Source organism: Gorilla gorilla, chromosome 16 (genome assembly GCF_029281585.2).
Source record: "Gorilla gorilla gorilla isolate KB3781 chromosome 16, NHGRI_mGorGor1-v2.1_pri, whole genome shotgun sequence".
Classification (NCBI taxonomy): Eukaryota; Metazoa; Chordata; class Mammalia; order Primates; family Hominidae; genus Gorilla; species Gorilla gorilla.
Window position 1 is genome coordinate 91,791,633 of NC_073240.2, and position 19,446 is coordinate 91,811,078.

The following is a 19,446-nucleotide window of genomic DNA, read 5'->3' on the forward strand; positions in this document are numbered from 1 at the left end:
GACCAACTCAGTCTCCAAACAAGCACCCAGATCCAGTTATGGCTTTAACTGAGATTAAATGGAGAATCTGGTTTCAGGGACCAGTTCTTCCATTTTTGGTAGCTTGGTTCTTTATGGAGACTAAAGTTCTTACCATGATGAATTAAAAAAAAAAAATTTATTTTTGTGTTTTTCTGCTGTTTAAACCATGATGAATTTTTAGCAACCTCTCATCTGGGCAGATTCTCCCAAGAGATAGTGAATGCTTAGGAACACTTTACAGCTCAGCCTAAGGGAGAACATACCAGAAGCATGGCTTGATGAGAAAGGAGTGGCCTGCCTGGGAAAGTACTCTGTTCCCATCTTCAGAGGGGTCTGGTGGCGGCTAGATGGCCTTTGGTGAGGATGCTGTCTGGTTGCATTGGCTGGCCCGGAAGATCATGCCAAACTCTGTGGCTTATGAGTCCAGACAGAACAGGACAAGGACACTGTGTGTGTCTTTTCATGAGCTAGTGGCCAGATGAGGAAAAGTACCCTATGCTCTTTTAAATAAAAAACAGGATGTAAGTTTTTTAAAAAATTCAATATGCTTTATTTAGAATTACCATGTGCTTTATCTAACTAAATATTCCAGAGCATTTTATTCTTTCCAGACATGTTTTCTCTTATACTTTCCTAGTTCCTTTGTGACATCGTATGCTTATTTTGTCCTTTAAAGTTATCAACAGTGTGAAAAAAAGTTGTTTTGTTTTGTTTGCTGGCTATATGGTAGAAAACACAGCCTTCATCTCTTTTTTTGGCATATATATAGAAGTTATTGAGTTAAAACTGAAAAGGCACCTTTAATTTATGACAGTATCATAATTTTAATTAAAAAATCAAACTTGTTATTTGGAAATGTAAAATCTTCCCCAAAGTAGAATAAAGAACCCCCATAGACTCATCACCAGATTCAATATTTTTCAACATTTTGCCACTCTTGTTTCATCTGTCCCCTCCCCTTTGTTTTTTCTCTTTTAATTCCAAATTACAATCTCTTCTAAACTCAGTGAAGTGTCCTACCAAGTTGAATCACAGCGGTGGATCTGGTGTGATTCAGAATGCAGTGGGGGTGAAAGGAGGGAGTAGGCAGGCTGACAGGTGCCTGTCTTTTACATATATTTCCTACGGCAGGAAGAGGTTGGTGTGGGATGAACAGAGGCTCAGGCACTTTGTCTCCTTTCCTACTTGGCCTGAAGTGCCTACCTGACCCTTGTGGCCTCCAAGGGTGCCTTTGGCCAGTTGCCTTACCAGCCACTAGGCTGGACTCCTGTCACTGCTCAAGTCTTAGTTGATCAAAAGCCAGTTCTTCCCTTCTGCAGTTCCTTTCTATCACCATAAGAAGCAAATCAGCTTCCTCTGGAGGAGATAAATGGGCAAACCTGATTTACCCAGAACATATTTCTCTAGTCATTGTCTTATTAGCATTAAAGTTAAAAGGAGAACTACACTCAACGGAAGGCCTCCCTCACCACCAAAGATATCACACCAGGTAGGGAGGTGGGGATGGGAACAGGCAGTTTAAAACTTCTACTTCTGTGGAGGCTTGGGTGGCGCTCCGTGGAAAGACAGTAAAGTGCCTTTAGAGGCTTGGGTCTGCATTCACCCTGCTATGCCATCCCTGAGAACTTGAAGCTGAAATTCTTCATTTTGTCATGGAAATTTGTAGCTGTACAGAAAAGTAGGAGTAGAATAAGAGGCTCCCATATAGCCCTCACCAGTTTTTAATAATGATCAACACTTTGCATTTAAACTTTTTGATTATGCAGCCTAGTAGTAAAAAGAGTTTTATATCCCCAATTTGGGTATGTTCTTTGTTTTTTAAATTATGTACATATAAGTCTGTATTGTTAATATTAAGTATACAAAAAAATAGAAAGCTAAGTGGAAACAGAACTTCTAATGTTTTCCCCATACCCTATGCCATCCTGTAAATCTCCTGGGGGTACACATTCCTCTTTGGAGCCAAATCATTTAGAAACATTATGTAATTCAGCAAACACGTGTTGGAGCCCACTGTGTGGCTGACGCTGTGCAAATGCTGGAGGGAAGATGCTGGGGGAGGTGTCACTGCTTACAGCCTGCTCCATCAGGGTCAGGGAATGAACGTCATCCATCTTCTCCAGGTGAGAAGCCCTGCCTGAGACACAGACCTTATTCTCTGCCTTTTCTTGAGCAGGATCCCCCAGCATGAACTCTGGACGTGTTTTATGCATTGTCGTTATTTCTTCTTCTTTTTTTTTAGAGATGGGATCTCATTATGTTGCCCAGGCTGGCCTCGTATTCTTGAGCTCAAGCGATCCTCCCACCTCGGCCTCCCAAAGTGCTGGGATTACACGTGTGAGCCACCACCACACCCAGCCATTATTTCTTATTTTGAGAAATTATTTTGCCTGGCCCTCTGTGATCATTTTGATTGGTCTGATTTTGACTTTACCTGCTAAAAACAAAACAAAACAACCCCAAAACTGTTTTATCTCTATCATTTTCTGGAGTCACCTTTTAACTTAGTTTATCTGTTAACTTTACTTCCCTTTTATCTTTCATTTAAAAATACAGACTAGGAAGGGGCAACACAAGGGCCACAGACATGGTGATAGGCCAGGTCCTAAATCAGAAGGTTGGGTGCTGGTGCTTTCTCTGGTCTGCTCTGCTCTTCATCTCTTCTTTTCATGCCTCACAGCAAGACTTATTTGGTCCTTTGGAGAAGATTGGATCCCCAAATCAGCTGGTCAAAAAAGGCATAGCCTCCAGGCTAAAAACAAACAAAAAACCCATCTAGGTGGTTCAAGGACTCTGAAAGTCTAATCACTTCTGCGAGACTGGAATAGACTAGCCCCAAAGATAGTGTAGTGCTGGCAGGCTGCTGGGGGAAAAGCCTTCCAAAACCCAGAACAGCTGGGAGCCTCACAGGAGTTTTGTGAACTGAAGCCCCTGCCTGCTGGCATACCTAAGCACTGCAGAGGGCAAAGGAAGAGCGTTGGGGGCTGCTGTCAGAGAGGCTGGCTGGGTGCTGGCAGGTCTGACGCTGGAGATTTGTTATACATTTTGAACTTCTCTTGAAGTTTCTCTTTTCTTTTTTTTTGAATGATGTTATAATAGGGTATTTAACCAAGTATGACATCCTTTTTTATTCCACTTAGTTTGTAAGGTAGACTTAAATGATCCATTTAACCCCAAGGCAGTGTGAATTAATAGCAGCCCCTTTGTTGTGGACAGGCCTTCACGACTCCCCCACTTGTCATGAGAATCAAAGGAGGTGCTGGCAGTGCCTAGAATGATCTCCAGCTGGGTTCCCAAGAGAGGCACAGTTGTTCCTTTGTTATTTAGACTTGTCCTTTTTAAAAGAGGGGGGCTATAACATCTTCCATTAGCTTCAGTCTGCATGTAAATAAAGAGCCCTGCAAGCTTCAGGAACCTGCCTTACTTCCTAAACTTGATAAATTTCCACTCTTCACCAACGCTTTTTTTTTTTTTTTTTTTTTTTTTTTTTGAGATGGAGTTTCTTTCCTGTTGCCCAGGCTGGAGTGCAGTGGCACGATCTCAGCTCCCTACACCCTCCGCCTCCTGGATTCAAACAATTCTCCTGCCTCAGCCTCCCCAGTAGCTGGGATTACAGGCATGTACCACCATGCTTGGCTAATCTTGTATTTTTAGTAGACATGGCTTCACCATGTTGGTCAGGCTGGTCTCGAACTCCTGACCTCAGGTGATCCTCCCGCCTCAGCTTCCCAAAGTACTGGGATTACAGGCGTGAGCCACCGTGCCCGGCCCCCAGCGGAATTTTTAAAAAAGAGTTGTGCTCTCATTATGTCGTCCAGGCTGGACACCAACAGAAATTTATTTAGTACTGGTGGCCAATCTGTCGCAGATTTGTCAAGAACTAAAGAAGAACCAGGCAGCATCATGGGCAAGCTGGAGGCCCGGTAGAGCTAAATGATGAGTTTAAGGATGCCGTTAGAGCCAAGCATTAACGGCAGATAGGGTAGATAGACACTACTCTATCTAGTGTCTCTACTACCAGCTACGTTTCTAACCAGTCTCCTCTCCTACCCAAGCTCTGTTGGAAACAGATACAAACCCAAGTATACAGAGGAATTAAGAAGGGTTGGGGTAGCATTTTAATTCTATCAGAGGAAGCATTATCGTCAATGAATAGCTTTGTGACTTTTAGCTAACCATTTACATAAATATTAAGTTAGATACTTACTCCAAATGAGACTACTGGAGCCAACGTCAGTTTGTAGGTGTGCCGTTTGTATTGCATCATAGTCAGGTGTCTTAGCAAGACTGTTATCCTGTAATTGAATCTTAAATCTTCAGTGGATTTAGAAGAATGTAATACAATTTATCTGGAGAATTTCTTTTTCATTTTTCTTTTTTGAAACAACAAGGTCTCGCTCTGTGCCCCAGGCTGGAGTGCGGTGGTATGATCATAGCTCACTGCAGCCTCCACCTGCTGTGCTCAAGGGATCTTCCCACCTCAGCCTCCCAAGTAGCTGGGACTACAGGTGCGTGCCACTGTGGCTAGCTAGTTTTTAAATTCTTAGCAGAGACAAGGTCTGGCTATGCTGCCCAGGCTGGTCTCGAACTCCTGGGCTCAAGCAGTCCTCCCACCATGAGCTCCCAAAGTACTGGGATTACAGGCATGAGCCATGGTGCCCAGTCTGGAAAATTTCTTAATAGTTTTTTTTTTTTTTTTTTACTTCTGTATATATCAGTACAAATCTGTGTAAAATCTCAAAAAGAATTGATTTTATGTAGGCTATATAGCAAAGGAGGCAAAGTGGTAAGGTAAAGAGAATACTGAATGAGGCTCGGGATCCTGAGTTTCAGTTTTTAGGCTGCTACAAACTAGCTCTGCGATCTTGAGAAAAATCACTTCAGCTCTCTGTATCTTGGTTTCCCATCTGTAGAAGGAAGGAACAGAATTCCACTCCCTCTTGCTTTTACTTGTGTTGCTTTCTCTGCTAAGCCAGCAACTCCAGTTCCCTTCCTTTGCCTATCCCCACCTTATTTTCACCTACTGCAAGCTGGAAAATGAGATGCCTCAGTTTGTTAGACCTGGGTGGGGTGTGATGCAGAACTGGAGGGGTTCCTTTCTAACTGCTGTCCTCTGGGGTTCTTATCCATTTTTGTTATTTAGGGGCTTTCTTTGCTTTCTGGCTCACCACTGAGATGGTTGAAATTGCCACATAAATGACCCCTGGCTCAAGCTAGCACACTGTCCTCATAGCATAAAATAATGGTGACATCACATTCCGGTGCAGTCCTCTGTAATATTGAAGCTTCATGCAAGTACAATTCCCAGTGTTGACGATGATATTCCAGGAAAATATGTGTTGCTCTTGCAGGAGTTTTATCACTTTTTTTCTTGATCACGAGTCATCATGAGGTCTGTCATTGAAGCTACTAAGAGTTGTCTTATGTAGAATTGCTTCTGTTTGAGAATATCGATTAGGCACCCCTTTGTACAGATGCTGAGGTTGTGGTATTCTGGATCAATACTTTTTCAAAGTATTAACCATTTATATGCTTAATCCTGGTTTTCTGCATGTTTTTAATATATTTTTTAAAACTTGGTAGAACTTCTTTTTTTTTTTTTTTTTTTTTGAGATGGAGTCTTGCTTTGTCATCCAGGCTGGAATGCAGTGGCACAATCTCAGCTCACTGCAACCTCTGCCCCCTGGGTTCGAGCAATTCTTCTGCCTTAGCCTCCCGGTAGCTGGGACTACGGACACTCACTACCATGCCCAGCTAATTTTTGTGTTTTTAATAGAGACGGGGTTTCTGTTGGCCATGGCTGGTCTCAAACTCCTGACCTCATGATCACCCACCTTGGCCTCCCAAAGTGCTGGGATTATAGGTGTGAGCCACCGTGCCTGGCCCTGTAGAACTTCTTACATGGAAGGATGTATTTGGTCATACCATTAGCATTTAGAAACCCATATTTCACTTCAAGGTATTTGGAAATTACATTTCTCCTGTTTTTAATAAGTTTGTATAAAAATACAACTATAAGCTAGGATTTATTTTTCTACTTAGCTGCAGAAGAAAAATGTATGTCTTGATTGTTCACACGTAATATACTGTACCATATATACTTTTAATAATGATAATCTTCCTAGTTGATAATAAACAACAACTCTCCAATTCTTGGACTTCAGCTCATTTCCTAACTTAGTGTGGGCTTATGTAGGAATCTGCTTATGGTTTACCAGTCAAGTAAGATCTGGGGTTTCTAATTAACCACAAACATAATGATATGCCAACAGTATGGTACATCTACCCAAACAGTTAATGCAAATGTAGGTCACATTGATAGATCAATAGTGTCTAAATTAGAGGAAGTAATTTCCCCCCTAGCTGACGAAATCTAGTTGCAACTTTTCGGCCATTCATCCCAGGCTTCAGCTTTCAGATGCTATGTGATAGGTAAGTGTGCACCTACACGTAACTGATATCTCATCTAACCGAGCTCTAGGTCCCTTGGGGAAGTACTCCGGGAGTATGGTACTGTCTGCCATTAGCTCTAAACTTCTGCCTGGAAATCCACAACTCTGCTTCTTTTGGAAGATTCACACGTCCTGTTTCATTACAGAAAGAGTTCTGCCATTAGCATTAGCCATGTCACTCCCCTCCCCAGTCTATCTAGCACTGGATCCCAGACACTGATGTGGAGAACCATTTCTGTATGGAGGCACAGAAGCCTTCTCTTCCTCCTTTGATGTCTAGGTCCCATGTTCTGAAACAGGAGAGTGCTTTTCAGATCCTGAGCCTAAGGCCCTCCTTAAAACACGTAGAATCCTATTTACAGGTTCATTTCTTTCTTGCTTGCTTTCTGTATTTATTTACTAGAGACAAGGTCTCCCCTCTGTCACCCAGTCTGGAGTGTAGTGGCAGGATCTCAGTTCACTGCAACCTCTGCCCCCCAGGCTCAAGTGATCCTCCTGCCTCAGCCTCCCAAGTAGCTGGGACTACAAGCGTGAACCACCACACCTGACAAATTTTTGTATTTTTTGTAAAGATGGGGTTTTGCCATATTGCCAAGGCTGGTCTCAAACTTGTGAGCTCAAATGATCCACCCACATCAGCCTCCCAAAGTGCTGGGATTACAGGCCTGAGCCACTATGCCTGGCTCCCATTTGCAGGTTCGTTTGACTTACACCTCCTTGTTCTTCAAGAAAATGGGGCCAGGCACAATGGCTCATGCCTGTGATCCCAGCACTTTGGGAGGCCGAGGGGGGTGGATCACTTGAGGCCAGGAGATCGAGACCAGCCTGGGCAACATGCCAAAACCATCTCTACTAAACATAAAAATTAAAAAATTAAAAAATTAGCCAGGCGTGGTAGCACATGCCTGTAATCCTAGCTACTCAAGAGGCTGAGGCAGGAGAATTGCTCGAACTTGGGAGGCAGAGGTTACAGTGAGCTGAGATCACGCCACTGCACTGCAGCCTGGGTGACAGAGTGCGACTCTGTCTCAAAAAAAAAGTAAGAAAAATGGGACTCTCTTTCATTCAGTCTCTCTCTGTCATCACTACCATATTAGCCAGCTTTGCTTTAGTAACAATCCAAAAACTCAGACTCTCAACAAACATTTATTTTTCACTCATATTACTTGTCCGTGGTGCTGGAATACCTTCTACGTCTCTCCTCTGTGTATCTTCTCCGTCTGCAACTGAGGCTGAAGGAGCATCCCCTACTTAAGACATGATAGTGTCATGGCAGAAGGAAAAGAGTATGAGAGTTTCTGTTTGAACAATATGAACATCACATTTGCTCATAAGCCATTGGCCAAAGCAAGTCACATGGGCCAGTCAACTTTTTTTAGCCATTCATCCCAGGCTGCAGATGGGTGACGTCAGAGGTGACTTGGAATGGCAACAGATGGTGCCTGAGCTGTAGGACCGTTGGGGAGCACTGTGGGAGGCTCAGAATGCTGGGGCAGTCCCTAATAGTGATGCTGCTGCTCCTGACCACGAAAGGACTCTGCAGGTCAGCCCCACCTTTGACAAGATGCTTCCCAGGGTTCCACCATGCAGACACTTATCCTCCTTTCCAATGTCTGGGTATCCCTGGGACAAGCAGCTCTTACGTATGTAACATCATTTTGTCTTCTCAACAAGCCTGTGGAAGTTATTATCATTTCCACTTTTTAGATAAGGAAGATGAAGTAACTTGTTAATAAGTGGAACATCCTGAACTTGAACTGTTTCTTTGACTCCGAATCATATGTGTTTTTGGGGCTTTGTTGTTGTTGTCGTCGTTATTTTTATTTTTATTTTTTTTCTGAGACAGAGTCTTACTCTGTCACCCAGGCTGGAGTGCAGTGGCACGATCTCAGCTCACTGCAACCTCCGCCTCCCGGGTTGAAGCGATTCTCCTGCCTCAGCCTCCTGAGAAGCTAGGATTACAGGCGTGCACCAACATGCCCAGCTAATTTTTCTATTTGTAGTAGAGATGGGGTTTCACCGTGTTGACCAGGCTGGTCTTGAACTCCTGACCTCATGATCCACCTGCGTAGGCCTCCCAAAGTGTTGGGATTACAGGCGTGAGCCATGGCGCCCAGCCTGTTGTTATTTTTAAGAGACAGGGTCTTGTTCTGTCACCCAGGCTGAAGTACAGTGGCTCAATCATAGTTCACTGTAGCCTGACATTCCTGGGGTCAAGGGATCCTGAGCCTCAGCCTCGGCCTCCTGAGTAGCTAGCACTACAGGTGCACATCACCACACCAGCTAATTTAACAAAAATTTTTGTAGAGACAGGGTCTCACACTGTGTTGTGCAGGCTGGACTCGAACTCCTGGCCTCAAGTGACCCTCCCCTTTGGCCTCCCGCAGTGCTGGGATTATAGGCATGAGCCACTACAACCAGCCCAAATGATATATTCTTTGAATGGCAACGTGCAATGTTTGAAATACTGGCCAGGTGCAGTTGCTCACGCCTGTAATCCCAGTACTTTGGGAGGCCGAGGCATGTGGATCACTTGAGGTCAGGAGTTCAAGACCAGTGTGGCCAACATGGTGAAACCCCGTCTCTACTAAAAATACAAAAATTGGCCGAGTGTGGTGGCATGTGCCTGTAATCCCAGCTACTCAGGAAACTAAGGCAGGAGAATTGCTTGAACCCAGGAGGCGGAGGTTGCAGCGAGCCAAGATTGCACCACACTCCATCCTGGGCAACAGAGAGAGAATCCATCTCAAAAAATAAAAAAGTTAAATAAATAGGCTGGGTGCAGTGGCTCATGCCTGTAATCCCAGTACTTTGGGAGGCTGAGGTGGGTGGATTGCCTGAGGTCAGGAGTTCGAGACCAGTCTGGCCAATGTGGTGAATCCCCGTCTCTACTAAAAATACAAAAAAATTAGCCGGGAGTGGTAGCATGTTCCTGTAATCCCAGCTACTGGGGAGGCTGAGGCAGGGGAATTGCTTGAACCAAGGAAGCGGAGGCTGCAGTGAGCCGAGATCATACCACTTCACTCCAGCCTGTGTGACACAGCAAGACTCTGTCTCAAAAAAATAATAATAAAATAAATAAAAGAAAATACTGTATGTACTCTGCGGATATAACCATGTAAGAACTTACATGGATAAAACTTGAAAAGGAGTAGAAAAAGTGAAGTGCTTGGCCTTTTGAGTGGCACGTAGTATTTCTTTGTCACCCGGGCTGGAGTGCAGTGGCATGATCTTGGCTCACTGCAACCTCTGCCACCTGAGTTCAAGTGATTCTAGTGCCACCATGCCTAATTTTTGTATTTTTACTAGAGGCAGGGTTTTGCCATGTTGCCCAGGCAGATCTCAAATTCTTGACCTCAGACGATCCACCTGCCTCGGCCTCCCAAAGTGCTGGGATTACAGGTCTGAGCCACTGCACCCGGCCCAGACTTAGCTCCTTCAGTTTCTGGCTTCCCTGACTGAACAGCCACTCTAATTCATTTGATGAGGAAGATCTTTGAGAAGTAATTGAGAAGGTTAAGCCAAATATAGTTTGGAGTAAGATCAGATACTGCAGGGGCAGAGAGTTGAGATTAGGCCACAGTGAAGAAGAGAAGAAAATATCAAATGTAAGCAGAGATTAACACCCCACAACTGAATACCAGCAGTAATACAGGATTTGGGCCAGCAGCAGGGTTAATGCAAAAGAGGCAGCTGTTAAATCGAAAATAAAAGCTTTGGTTTTGTTTTGTTTTGTTTTTTGTTTTAGAGACAAGGTCTTGCTGTGTTGCTCAGGCTGGAGTGCGGTGGTGTGATCATAGTTCACTGCAGCCTCGAACACCTGGGTTCAAGTGATCCTCCTGCCTCAGCCTCCCCAGTAGCTAGGACTACAGGTGGGCACCACCACGCCCCACTATTTTTTTTTTTTTTTTCATTTTTTTTGTAGAAGTGAGGGCTTGCATTGTTACCCAGGCTGGTCTTGAACTCCTGGCCTCAAGTGGTCCTCCCACCTCATGCTCCCAAAGTGCTGGGACTGCAGGCATGTACCACCATGCCTAGCTAATTTGTTTGTTTGTAGAGCTAATTTTTCTTTCTTTTGTAGAGACAGGGTCTCACTATGTTTCCCAGGCTGGTCTCAAACTCCTGTCCTCAAGCAATTCTCCCACCTCCGCCTCCCAAAGTGCTGGGACTCTAGACAGGAGCCACTGCACCCAGCTAGAAAATTTAATAGGAAGTCTAAAAGACATTTCAGGAACTCTCTGCTTTTGGGAACGCCTTCTAAAGACCCTTCTCCCCACCTTGTGGACTGGCCTTCAGGAGCCCAGTTTGGCAGTAATTGTGCAGTGGCTCAGGCATGTAATCCCAACACTTTGGGAGGCCAAGGTGGGTAGATAACTTGAGGTCAGGAGTTCAAGACCAGTCTGGCCAAAATGGCGAGACCTTGTCTCTACAAAAAAATAAAAATGTAGCCAGCATGTTGGCATGCACTGTAGTCCCAGCTACTCAGGAGGCTGAGCCTGGGAAGTGGAGGTTGCAGTGAGCCAAGATTGTGCCACTGCACTCCAGCCTGGGCAACAGAGTGAGACCCTGTCTCAAAAAAAAGAGATCCTGTGTCCTCATTGCATCTTGCCAAGAAGCACCTGATGTCAGTTTGTCCCATTATTTTTCAGGTATTTCAACATATTATTCTCTAGAATAGAGCATTCCATTGTCTGAGATAAGTCTAGCTTCCCTATATCATAGTGGCTATTTTTCTTCCAGCCCAGAAGTTTTTCCTTGGTAAGATAACTTTATTTTGTGAGTTTATAGATTTGGATTATAAAAATAGATCGGAACTGTTAGACTAATTTGGCCCAGAGATTTTATGAGTCCACTTGGGAGAAATAGGAGTAATTCTCAAATCCAAAATGAGAAAATCCATGTTTAACAAAGAAAAATTAGTTTTTAGCTGAAGGAAGTCCCCTATAAAAACATATTGTGTCGCAGGATTCCTTTCACAGTAAGCTACCAATTTTATACGTGACTCAATTGACGTAAAACTCTGTTTTAAATGAATAGTATGTGAGGTGATGGATATGTTAATAACTTGATTTCATCATTTTGCTATGTATACATATATCAAAACGTCATGTTGTACAGTGTAAATATATACAATTTTTCTTTGTCAGTAACACCTTAATGCTGGAGGGGATGGGAGAAGAAAATCTGTTTTCTATATTTCACAAGCACATCTATTGCACAATGTATACACATTGCCTCATTATGTGAGATTTATTGGCCCAGCCTAGGATTTGGCTTTTGACAACCAAAAAGGTTGCCCTTTGTGATGCCAGTCTCAAAAATGTTAAGAACGTACCCCAAGCATCTCTTTAAAAAGGATTTTGGATTTATTGACCATGAATTTATCTAGAATCTGTTTCTGCTTTCATTTGTACCATTTAGGGACTGATGATTTGTATGTTTTCCACTTGTATTTACATAGCATTCCTTTTTTCCTCTTTAACTCAGGGGTTACACACTCTGAATGTCTAAAATGATGAGTCAGTGAAATGGTTTGTGTGTAAGGATTCACAGTAAGAGAGTGGGTGTCCCATCTACAGGGAGCAGCCATGCTCAACTTCAGCCTGAGATGAGTGTGGTTCATTGTGGCCAAGATATTTTGATTTATGGGTGGGTGCGGTGGCTCATATGCCTGTAATCCCAGCACTTTCAGAGGCTGAGGTGGGCTGATCACCTGAGGTCAGGAGTTTGAGACCAGCCTGGCCAACATGGTGCAACCCTGTCTCTACTAAAAATACAAAAATTAGCTGGGCGTGGTGGCGCACATCTGTAATCCCAGCTACTTGGGAGACTGAGGCAGGAGAATCGCTTGAACCTGGGAGGTGGATGTTGCAGTGAGCTGAGATCATGCCATTGCACTCCAGCCTGGGCAACAGAGCAAGACTCCATCTCAAAAAAAAAAAAACAACAAAAAAAACATATTCTGACTTTTCCCTAGAATCCTCAAGTCTGAATTTTCAAACATTATGAATTCAATCAAAAATTTTAAAAGACACCGTGCAGAACAAATAGGTGCCTCGTGGCTTGCCAGTTTCTTTCTTTAATATACCTCTTTTACATTTCAAAGTGTCCTTTCTAGTTTTCTGGGATTTGGTATATGAATTCACCGTCTTCTGATTCTACTCCCCCAATTGCATGACAACTTTTATTATTCTTTCAGCTTTCCTCTTAACACACTACAGATTATTTGTCATTATTTTATGGTTATTATAAAGAAATAGTTCCATATACTACTTTATTTACCTTGACCCACGGCCCACTAATGTATAATAAGTAAAACTGTAAAATTGGTCCTTTCATCTGCTGTTGTTATCAGTTGTTCTTGAGGGTGAGTGTCAATTTCATGGTTGGAGGCCAACTCTTCTTCCCTTCTCTCTGCAGCCGTCATTTCACCAAGCTGATAATGTTCGGGGAACCCGCCATCACGGGCTGGTGGAGAGGCCATCCAGGAACCGCTTCCACCCCCTCCACCGAAGGTCTGGGGACAAGCCAGGGCGACAAATATCCTTTTTTACTCTTCAAAGGGAGTGTGCATTCTGAAATGTTTGAAAAGTTTTCAGGATTTATCTTCCCTGCAATTCTCCTTTGGCCTCAAAATCTTCATTTATCTAATGAAAGGAGGCAATACAAATAAATAAGTTGGAAACTAGAAACGTCTCTGCAGTCAACATTTGGAAACATCATTGTAGGTGTTTATGAAAGCATCAATAAAGTTCAGTTTAATGAAATAACAACAAAAACAACCTGTAATTCGGTCCCATTGCAGGGTGTTCTGAGCATTTTCTCCAGAAATTGGCCAAGTTAGAGTTAAACCTGACTTTGAATCAGGTTAGAGAGACTTAGTCTATCTAGCAAAAATGGACATAGAGATATGTGATTTATTTGTACTTCTTTTGATCTGCTGACCTGCTTTTGGAACTTACAGACAAAATTTCATATGATTTTCTATTTGTGATGTTTCAAACTCAGTAAGTGATAACTAAAATAAACCTAGAATATAGGAAAATCTCATGCAGTGATGTACAGTCACACCAACTCTGCTGTTAAGTAGAAATAAAGGAAAGGAAATGGTGAATTCACCTGACAGTTTCATTTAATCAGTCCTGTTTACGGGGCGGCAGTGGTGGGTGCAGCTGTGTGACCAGCATTGTGCCGAAGGCTTTGGGGAACAGAACTGAGCTGGATTTTTTGGGAGAGGACACAGAAGTGTGCCAGGAGGGCCCGTGCTCTCACTTCATTCTTCTCAGTACTCGGGCGCAGGGGTGGAGGAAGGAGAAGAAAGGCGGGGTGGGTCTCGCTGCGGAGAGCTGAATTCCTGGCAGTGATGGTAGAGTTGGCTTCACAAGCCTAGAAACCAGGAAGTGGGGGCAGGGCACTCATGTTTACTGAGCACCTACCCATGCCAGGCGCTGTGCTGGGTAATTTATGTGTCATTTAGTCCTCAAAAACTCACTGAGTCGTTAATTTTTTTAACCCTCATTTTCTGATGAGGAAACTGAGTGTGTGGCGAAGTAACCCAGGATTCAGACCAGGCCCAGCTGATGGCCCCACCTGTGCTCTACCCTCCCTATGCCACCTGCGACCACTCGCAGTGATGAGGACCTTGTACAAGGGAGCCAGGAGTTGTGGGGGCACTCTAGGGAAACCCCAACTTTTCTTGCCTTCAAGCTTCTTGCAGTTTTTAATCTATTTGGAGGCAAGGATAATGACCCCAGGGAATGTTTTTCTCTCCCCTTTCTCCCGCCCCCAGGAACACACCACATTTGGTCCACAGAAGGACTGACTTCTGATTTTGTATATTACGTGGCTGTTACCAAGGAAAGTAAAGATGATAAATGATCTTGAGAATCTATTCTGGAATGTGTGATAACTTTGACATTGAATGAAAAAGGCAAAAGGAAATGGAGGCAATTCATTAGCAAATTAGCACATGTCAGGATGGAGTGGTACATCAAACCATTGTCCAAATTGCCAAGAATATTCAGGCAAAAGACTTGGAGTGTTTCTTTGCTTGATTTAACAATGTATTTTTTTTTGGCTGGGCATGGTGGCTCACGCCTGTAATCCCAGCACTTTGGGAGGCCGAGGTGGGCAGATCACGAGGTCAGGAGATTGAGACCATCCTGGCTAATGTGGTGAAACCCCGTCTCTAGTAAAATTACAAAAAATTAGCCAGGCTTGGTGGTGGGCACCTATAGTCCCAGGCTGAGGCAGGAGAATGGTGTGAACCCGGGAGGTGGAGCTTGCAGTGAACCGAGATCGCGCCACTGCACTCCAGCCTGGGCAACAGAGCGAGACTCCATCTCAAAAAAAAAAAAAAAAAAAACCAATGTATATTTTTTCAGTTCTCAGTTCCCTCTTTTTCCTGTCAGTGCTCTCATTTCTATATATTAGATTAAACATTATGCTATATATATGTATGTGTGTATGTATATGTGGCTATCTCAGATACTTTTGAAGTACGGTCTAAATGTATAAGCATGCATATAGCTTTACTAACCAAAATAGAGTAGGGAATTGAAGAAAAAAGAGGAGAATGTTTATTCACTTATAAAAATTATTTGTTAAGTATGTGCTAGTGGTCAGACACCGTTTTAGACATTTTAGTTCACTGTAACAGTAAACAGCATGGTCTCTGACCTCAAGTTGCCCAGGGTTCAGTGGGAGAGGCTACTCAGCAAACAAGCAGCCACGGCAGGTATGGTGTCTGCAGGGAGGCAGCTCAGGGGCTGTGGGAGCACGTCGGAGGTGCAGCTTGAACCAGTCTGGGGAAACGAAGAAGGCATCCTGGGGGAGCATCTGAGGCTTGAAGGATAAGAAGTAAGAGGATAAAGTGTTCATTCAGCAGATCTTTACAGAGCCCCGTCTCTGTGCCAGGCACTGTTCTAAGCACTGGGGACCCAGTGATGAATAAGGCATACTTCCTGCTTTCTTGAGTTCACAGTCCTGTGGGAGATGACAGCAAACAGGCAATAAGAAAGGAAAATGGTTTTAGATGGTAATGAGTGAGATTTAAGAGAGTAAAGCAGTTGGGAGGTATGTTCCAGGCAGAGGGAAGAGAATGTGGTGCAAAGTCCTACCCAGAAAGGGAGATGACTTCTTGTGTTCAGGGGACCCTATCTCTTATGATAGGGTATAATCTGGCACTGTACGGATCAACTTGAGAGCATAAGCAAAGCTAGTCAACTCCTAAAGGAAGGAGAAACAAAAACCAAGTTAATATGCAGAGAAATTAAAGTTGTTACAGTATGAGTCAGATTCACTGATCATGAGCCATGTCTTTGTGGTCTCCTAAGCCCCTAAATTGGGGTCCTGGGACTGGACATCGGTTGATGCAAAGAAAGTTCTTTAGCCCAGTCTCTTTTGAGGAATCAAGGGTCCGTGAAATGGGATGATTTTATTTTGGTGTTAATCTATTCCACTTGGAGGAGGAGGGCTGTGATTCCGTCTTTGCTTTCACGACCTGCATTCTGTTGGTTATGAAATAATCTGCTTAAAATTGTGGCCTTGAACATTTGTCTATGACTTTTTTAATGAAGTTTCTTCATTTGAAAGTATAAAACACTGGTTTGAATCTTTGTTAGAACAAAAGGAAAAAATCAGAATTATCTTATTATAGCTGTTTCTTGGCTTGGGTGTTATTTAAGACACACTGGCTTAGACAAGGGTTTTAAGGGTTCACTCCTATGATAGGGTGATCTCAAATAAAACGAACATTGTTTAACAAATATTCTGGCTTCCTCTCAGAGTGGGCAGCCACAGCACGCAGAGCTCTGCCACAGGAGATTCCTTCTGAAGTGGGCTTTGCCCTTGGCATGGGTGGCCACACAAGACCAAGGCACAGCTGCAGCTGGGCCCTGGCCTAGCCCCACACAGGCAGAGGAGAGGCACTGCCAGGGCTTGCTCCTGGCTGGGGGCCTGGGCTCGGGCACTTGGAATAGAAGCTCTTCTGCCCTTGTGCAGATGTGCAGTCTGTAGCAGCCCTTCTTACTCCCACTCCTCAAGGTTGGCAGACGTGCCGTGTCCCAAACACCATTGCTAAACTTCTGAACTATTAACATAAATTTATAGCAAATAAAATATTTTCTCAGCCTTGTGGGTAACACACTCAGAAAGAAGGAAACATGCTGAAGAAACGTAGGAAATGCCTTCCTTGAAAGGAAGTCAAGAGTTCACCAGCGTGAAGGGTCGTGAAGAGATGCCTAAGACCTACTAGAGTTAGGAATGATTCTCCTCTCTGGGCTGGGCCTTGCTTTGATTCTTTTCGTCATAATGAGATGAAAATGTTAGGACATTGGTTTATAGGACACTGCTTCTTTGAGATGCATGGCCTATTACATTTGAGAAACACCATACTCTGTATCACCTCTTGGAGCCTGACCGTATATATCAGGGCTCTGAAAAGTCCTGCAGTTAATAAACTTCTTATCTTTAACCCAGAATTTCAAAACGTAAGTGATCACAAAATCCAACTTTTACCTAACACCCGTCTTGTCTTGAAGGACAAGGAAACATTGGTCTTTAGAATTTTAAGGGGGAAATATTCTGACTTCACAATACCACATGCAACCTGTTTGCCTCTCATTTGCTGAGGGAAACAGGATGTTCTTATAAATGCGAGGACTCAGAAAGATGCCACTCATATCCTCCCTTCCAGTTTCACTTTAAGATGTCTTCTAGTGGGACATAGTTAGAGGTAAAGGGACAAAAGGAAGTAGAATGACAGTAAACACATGGCTGAGAAATCAGGAAGGAGCCAAATTGTGGCCAGTTTTCTATATTAAATCTGACCCTGAAACTTGTCTTGGTAGGTGGGTTCTGTTAACCAGACTCCGAGTCCACTTACCCCACCAGCTACATGGAAGGCCTCAGGCCTGCCCCACAAACTGTGTCCCTGGCAGAACACAGAGTTCCAGAGCAGGAGAGAAATGACTGGCTTCCAGGCTGCCCCGACAAGGCAGTTCCTGAGCCCTGCCCAGGTACACTGACCGCATAGGGACGGGAAGCCAAGAGAAGGGAACCCTGGGCCTGCTCACCCAGCCGCAGGTCAAGCAGCACAAAGAAAGGGACAGGGCGGGTCTTGTTTTCAGCTTCTGTGGCTCAGTAACCCCACCCACTGGTAAACGGGCCAACTGATGTCCTCTCATCAGCAGAAGAAGAGCTGCTCCCCTTCCTTTGGTGAAGAGTAAGAACCGTTCCCTCTAACACTCCACAGGTTGAGAGGAACAGCAGTCCCTGTGTTGATGGATTGAGGCAGTAACTCGAGGAGGAAGATTTTCCTGCACAGAACTGCAGAGGCTTGGGGAGAGAGAGAACACACTGGGATGACTCTGAGATCCTAACCTGAGTGTCTTGGTGGACGGTGGCCTCACTAAATGAGATGGACTATAAGAAGAGGAACAGATTAAGGGGACAGTGATTGGTTGGATTTTTGGTAGAATTTGAGCTGTCTTGGGTACTTTTGGCAGAGAACTTGAGTAGGCAGTTGGAAGTATGCACTTGGAGTTCACAAAAGAACTGTTGGGAGCTGGAGGTGTCGATTTATGAGTTACTGGACTGTGGGTGACAGTGGGGCCGAGGGAAGGATGCGATTGGCCAAGGCGAGCATGGAGGACAGGGGCTCTCTACCAGGAAGACGGGCACTGGCCCTGAGGCTCTTAGGAAGCGCCTCCTAAAGCTCCTGTGCCCGGAGGCTCCCGCCACCCCCTCCACCTGCTCACACTCTGCCTGGTGCCCAGTGATCCTGAGAGCATCCTTCGCCTCTCAGAGCAATGCAGGCAGGTGTGGCCTGAGGCTGCGAGGCCACAGGACCCCAGGGAACATCAGGACGGAAGGCAAAGGGGCGGAAAGGAGTGCACAGAGGGATAAGAAAAGATCCATGTGAGTGTGGGGATTTTTTTTTTTAACTTTAATTTTTGTTTCCATCCATTGCAGCCACCTCTTCTTTGTTTATCTTTTTCATCATCCCTCCTCCCTGCCTTCCTTTTTTAATGTGGAAATCTTCCTTGAGCCAAAGGCTTCACTAAGCTTAACTAAGGAAGCAATGGAGGAGGCGCTGATGTGGTTGTTAAAAGCCCTGTGGCCTGTGCTGCCCTTCCGCTGGCACGCTGGCACCTGGCACCTGGCAGGGATGCCAGAAATGTTTCTTGAGTAAATGGTAAATTCAAGTTTATAAATAAGAGTGTTTCCTTTGTCTCGAGGTTGTTACTTAGGGCATGTCAGTGTTGTGGAGTAGTTTAAAGCCACCTGAATGAAGTTTTCTGAAGTTTTCCAAAGAACAAATAAACTTTTTCTAGATTTTCCTTGCATTAACTGTAAGTGTATAACATGAGTGGTTCTCTTGGGTTTTTAAATATCCACTAAATTAGATGAGAGTGAAAATTAAGAGAGCTCAGAGGTCACATCTTTCAACTTTTGATGCCTCAACCTAATTATATTAAAAATTTCCAGGAATTTACTATATTTTCATGTTGTTAATATCAGGAAGGTTAAAATGCTAACTTACACCTCAACATTGAAATCACCAGCGTTTGATGATTACGTGACTATTACACCACTGCATTCTAATTTGTATTATCAGTACTATGAAATCAGAGATACTGAGTTTAAAGATGGCAGTGTACTGAGAAAAATGGTAAACTTCTACTTCCTGAAATTAAGCGTTTCTGAACAGAGATTCATCAAATCTGCAGAAAAGAGAAAGGCAGATAACCGTAGGTTCTGAGGCTCGGTGTTTCCTCCCTAATGGCTTTGCCAACAGAAATACTGACAGGTTTTGTCTGTCACGGGCCTTCCTATTTATCACCTTTTCCTCTCCTACCTCCTACTGTGGTCTTGCCTCATCTGTACTTCATGTACATTAAGCCTAATAGTGAATGTTGAAGAAATGTCTCTCTTTGGAAATTATCTGTTTTATTTTATTGATTTAAGGTCA

The 19,446-nt window shown here is 44.0% G+C and overlaps 1 protein-coding gene and 1 long non-coding RNA gene across 6 annotated transcripts in view; one reads left to right on the forward strand and one right to left on the reverse strand.

The window, feature by feature from the left end:
- Positions 1 to 19,446, forward strand: part of CRTC3 (CREB regulated transcription coactivator 3) — a 116,101-nt gene that overhangs the window by 51,850 nt on the left and 44,805 nt on the right. For all 5 annotated transcript variants that reach the window (XM_055363105.2, XM_031002312.3, XM_031002313.3 and 2 more), the window contains exon 3: positions 12,894 to 13,013. Coding sequence is in view for 4 of the 5 variants with exons in the window: in XM_031002312.3 (XP_030858172.2) it covers positions 12,894 to 13,013 (120 nt within the window). In the remaining variant the exon portion in view is untranslated. The remainder of the gene's footprint in view (positions 1 to 12,893; positions 13,014 to 19,446) is intronic.
- On the reverse strand, positions 13,013 to 17,540 carry LOC129526985 (uncharacterized). The gene is made up of 4 exons (XR_008671813.2): positions 17,359 to 17,540; positions 15,593 to 15,701; positions 15,153 to 15,458; positions 13,013 to 13,120 (listed from the first exon to the last, which is right to left on the reverse strand). It is a non-coding gene; the product is annotated as an uncharacterized lncRNA (long non-coding RNA).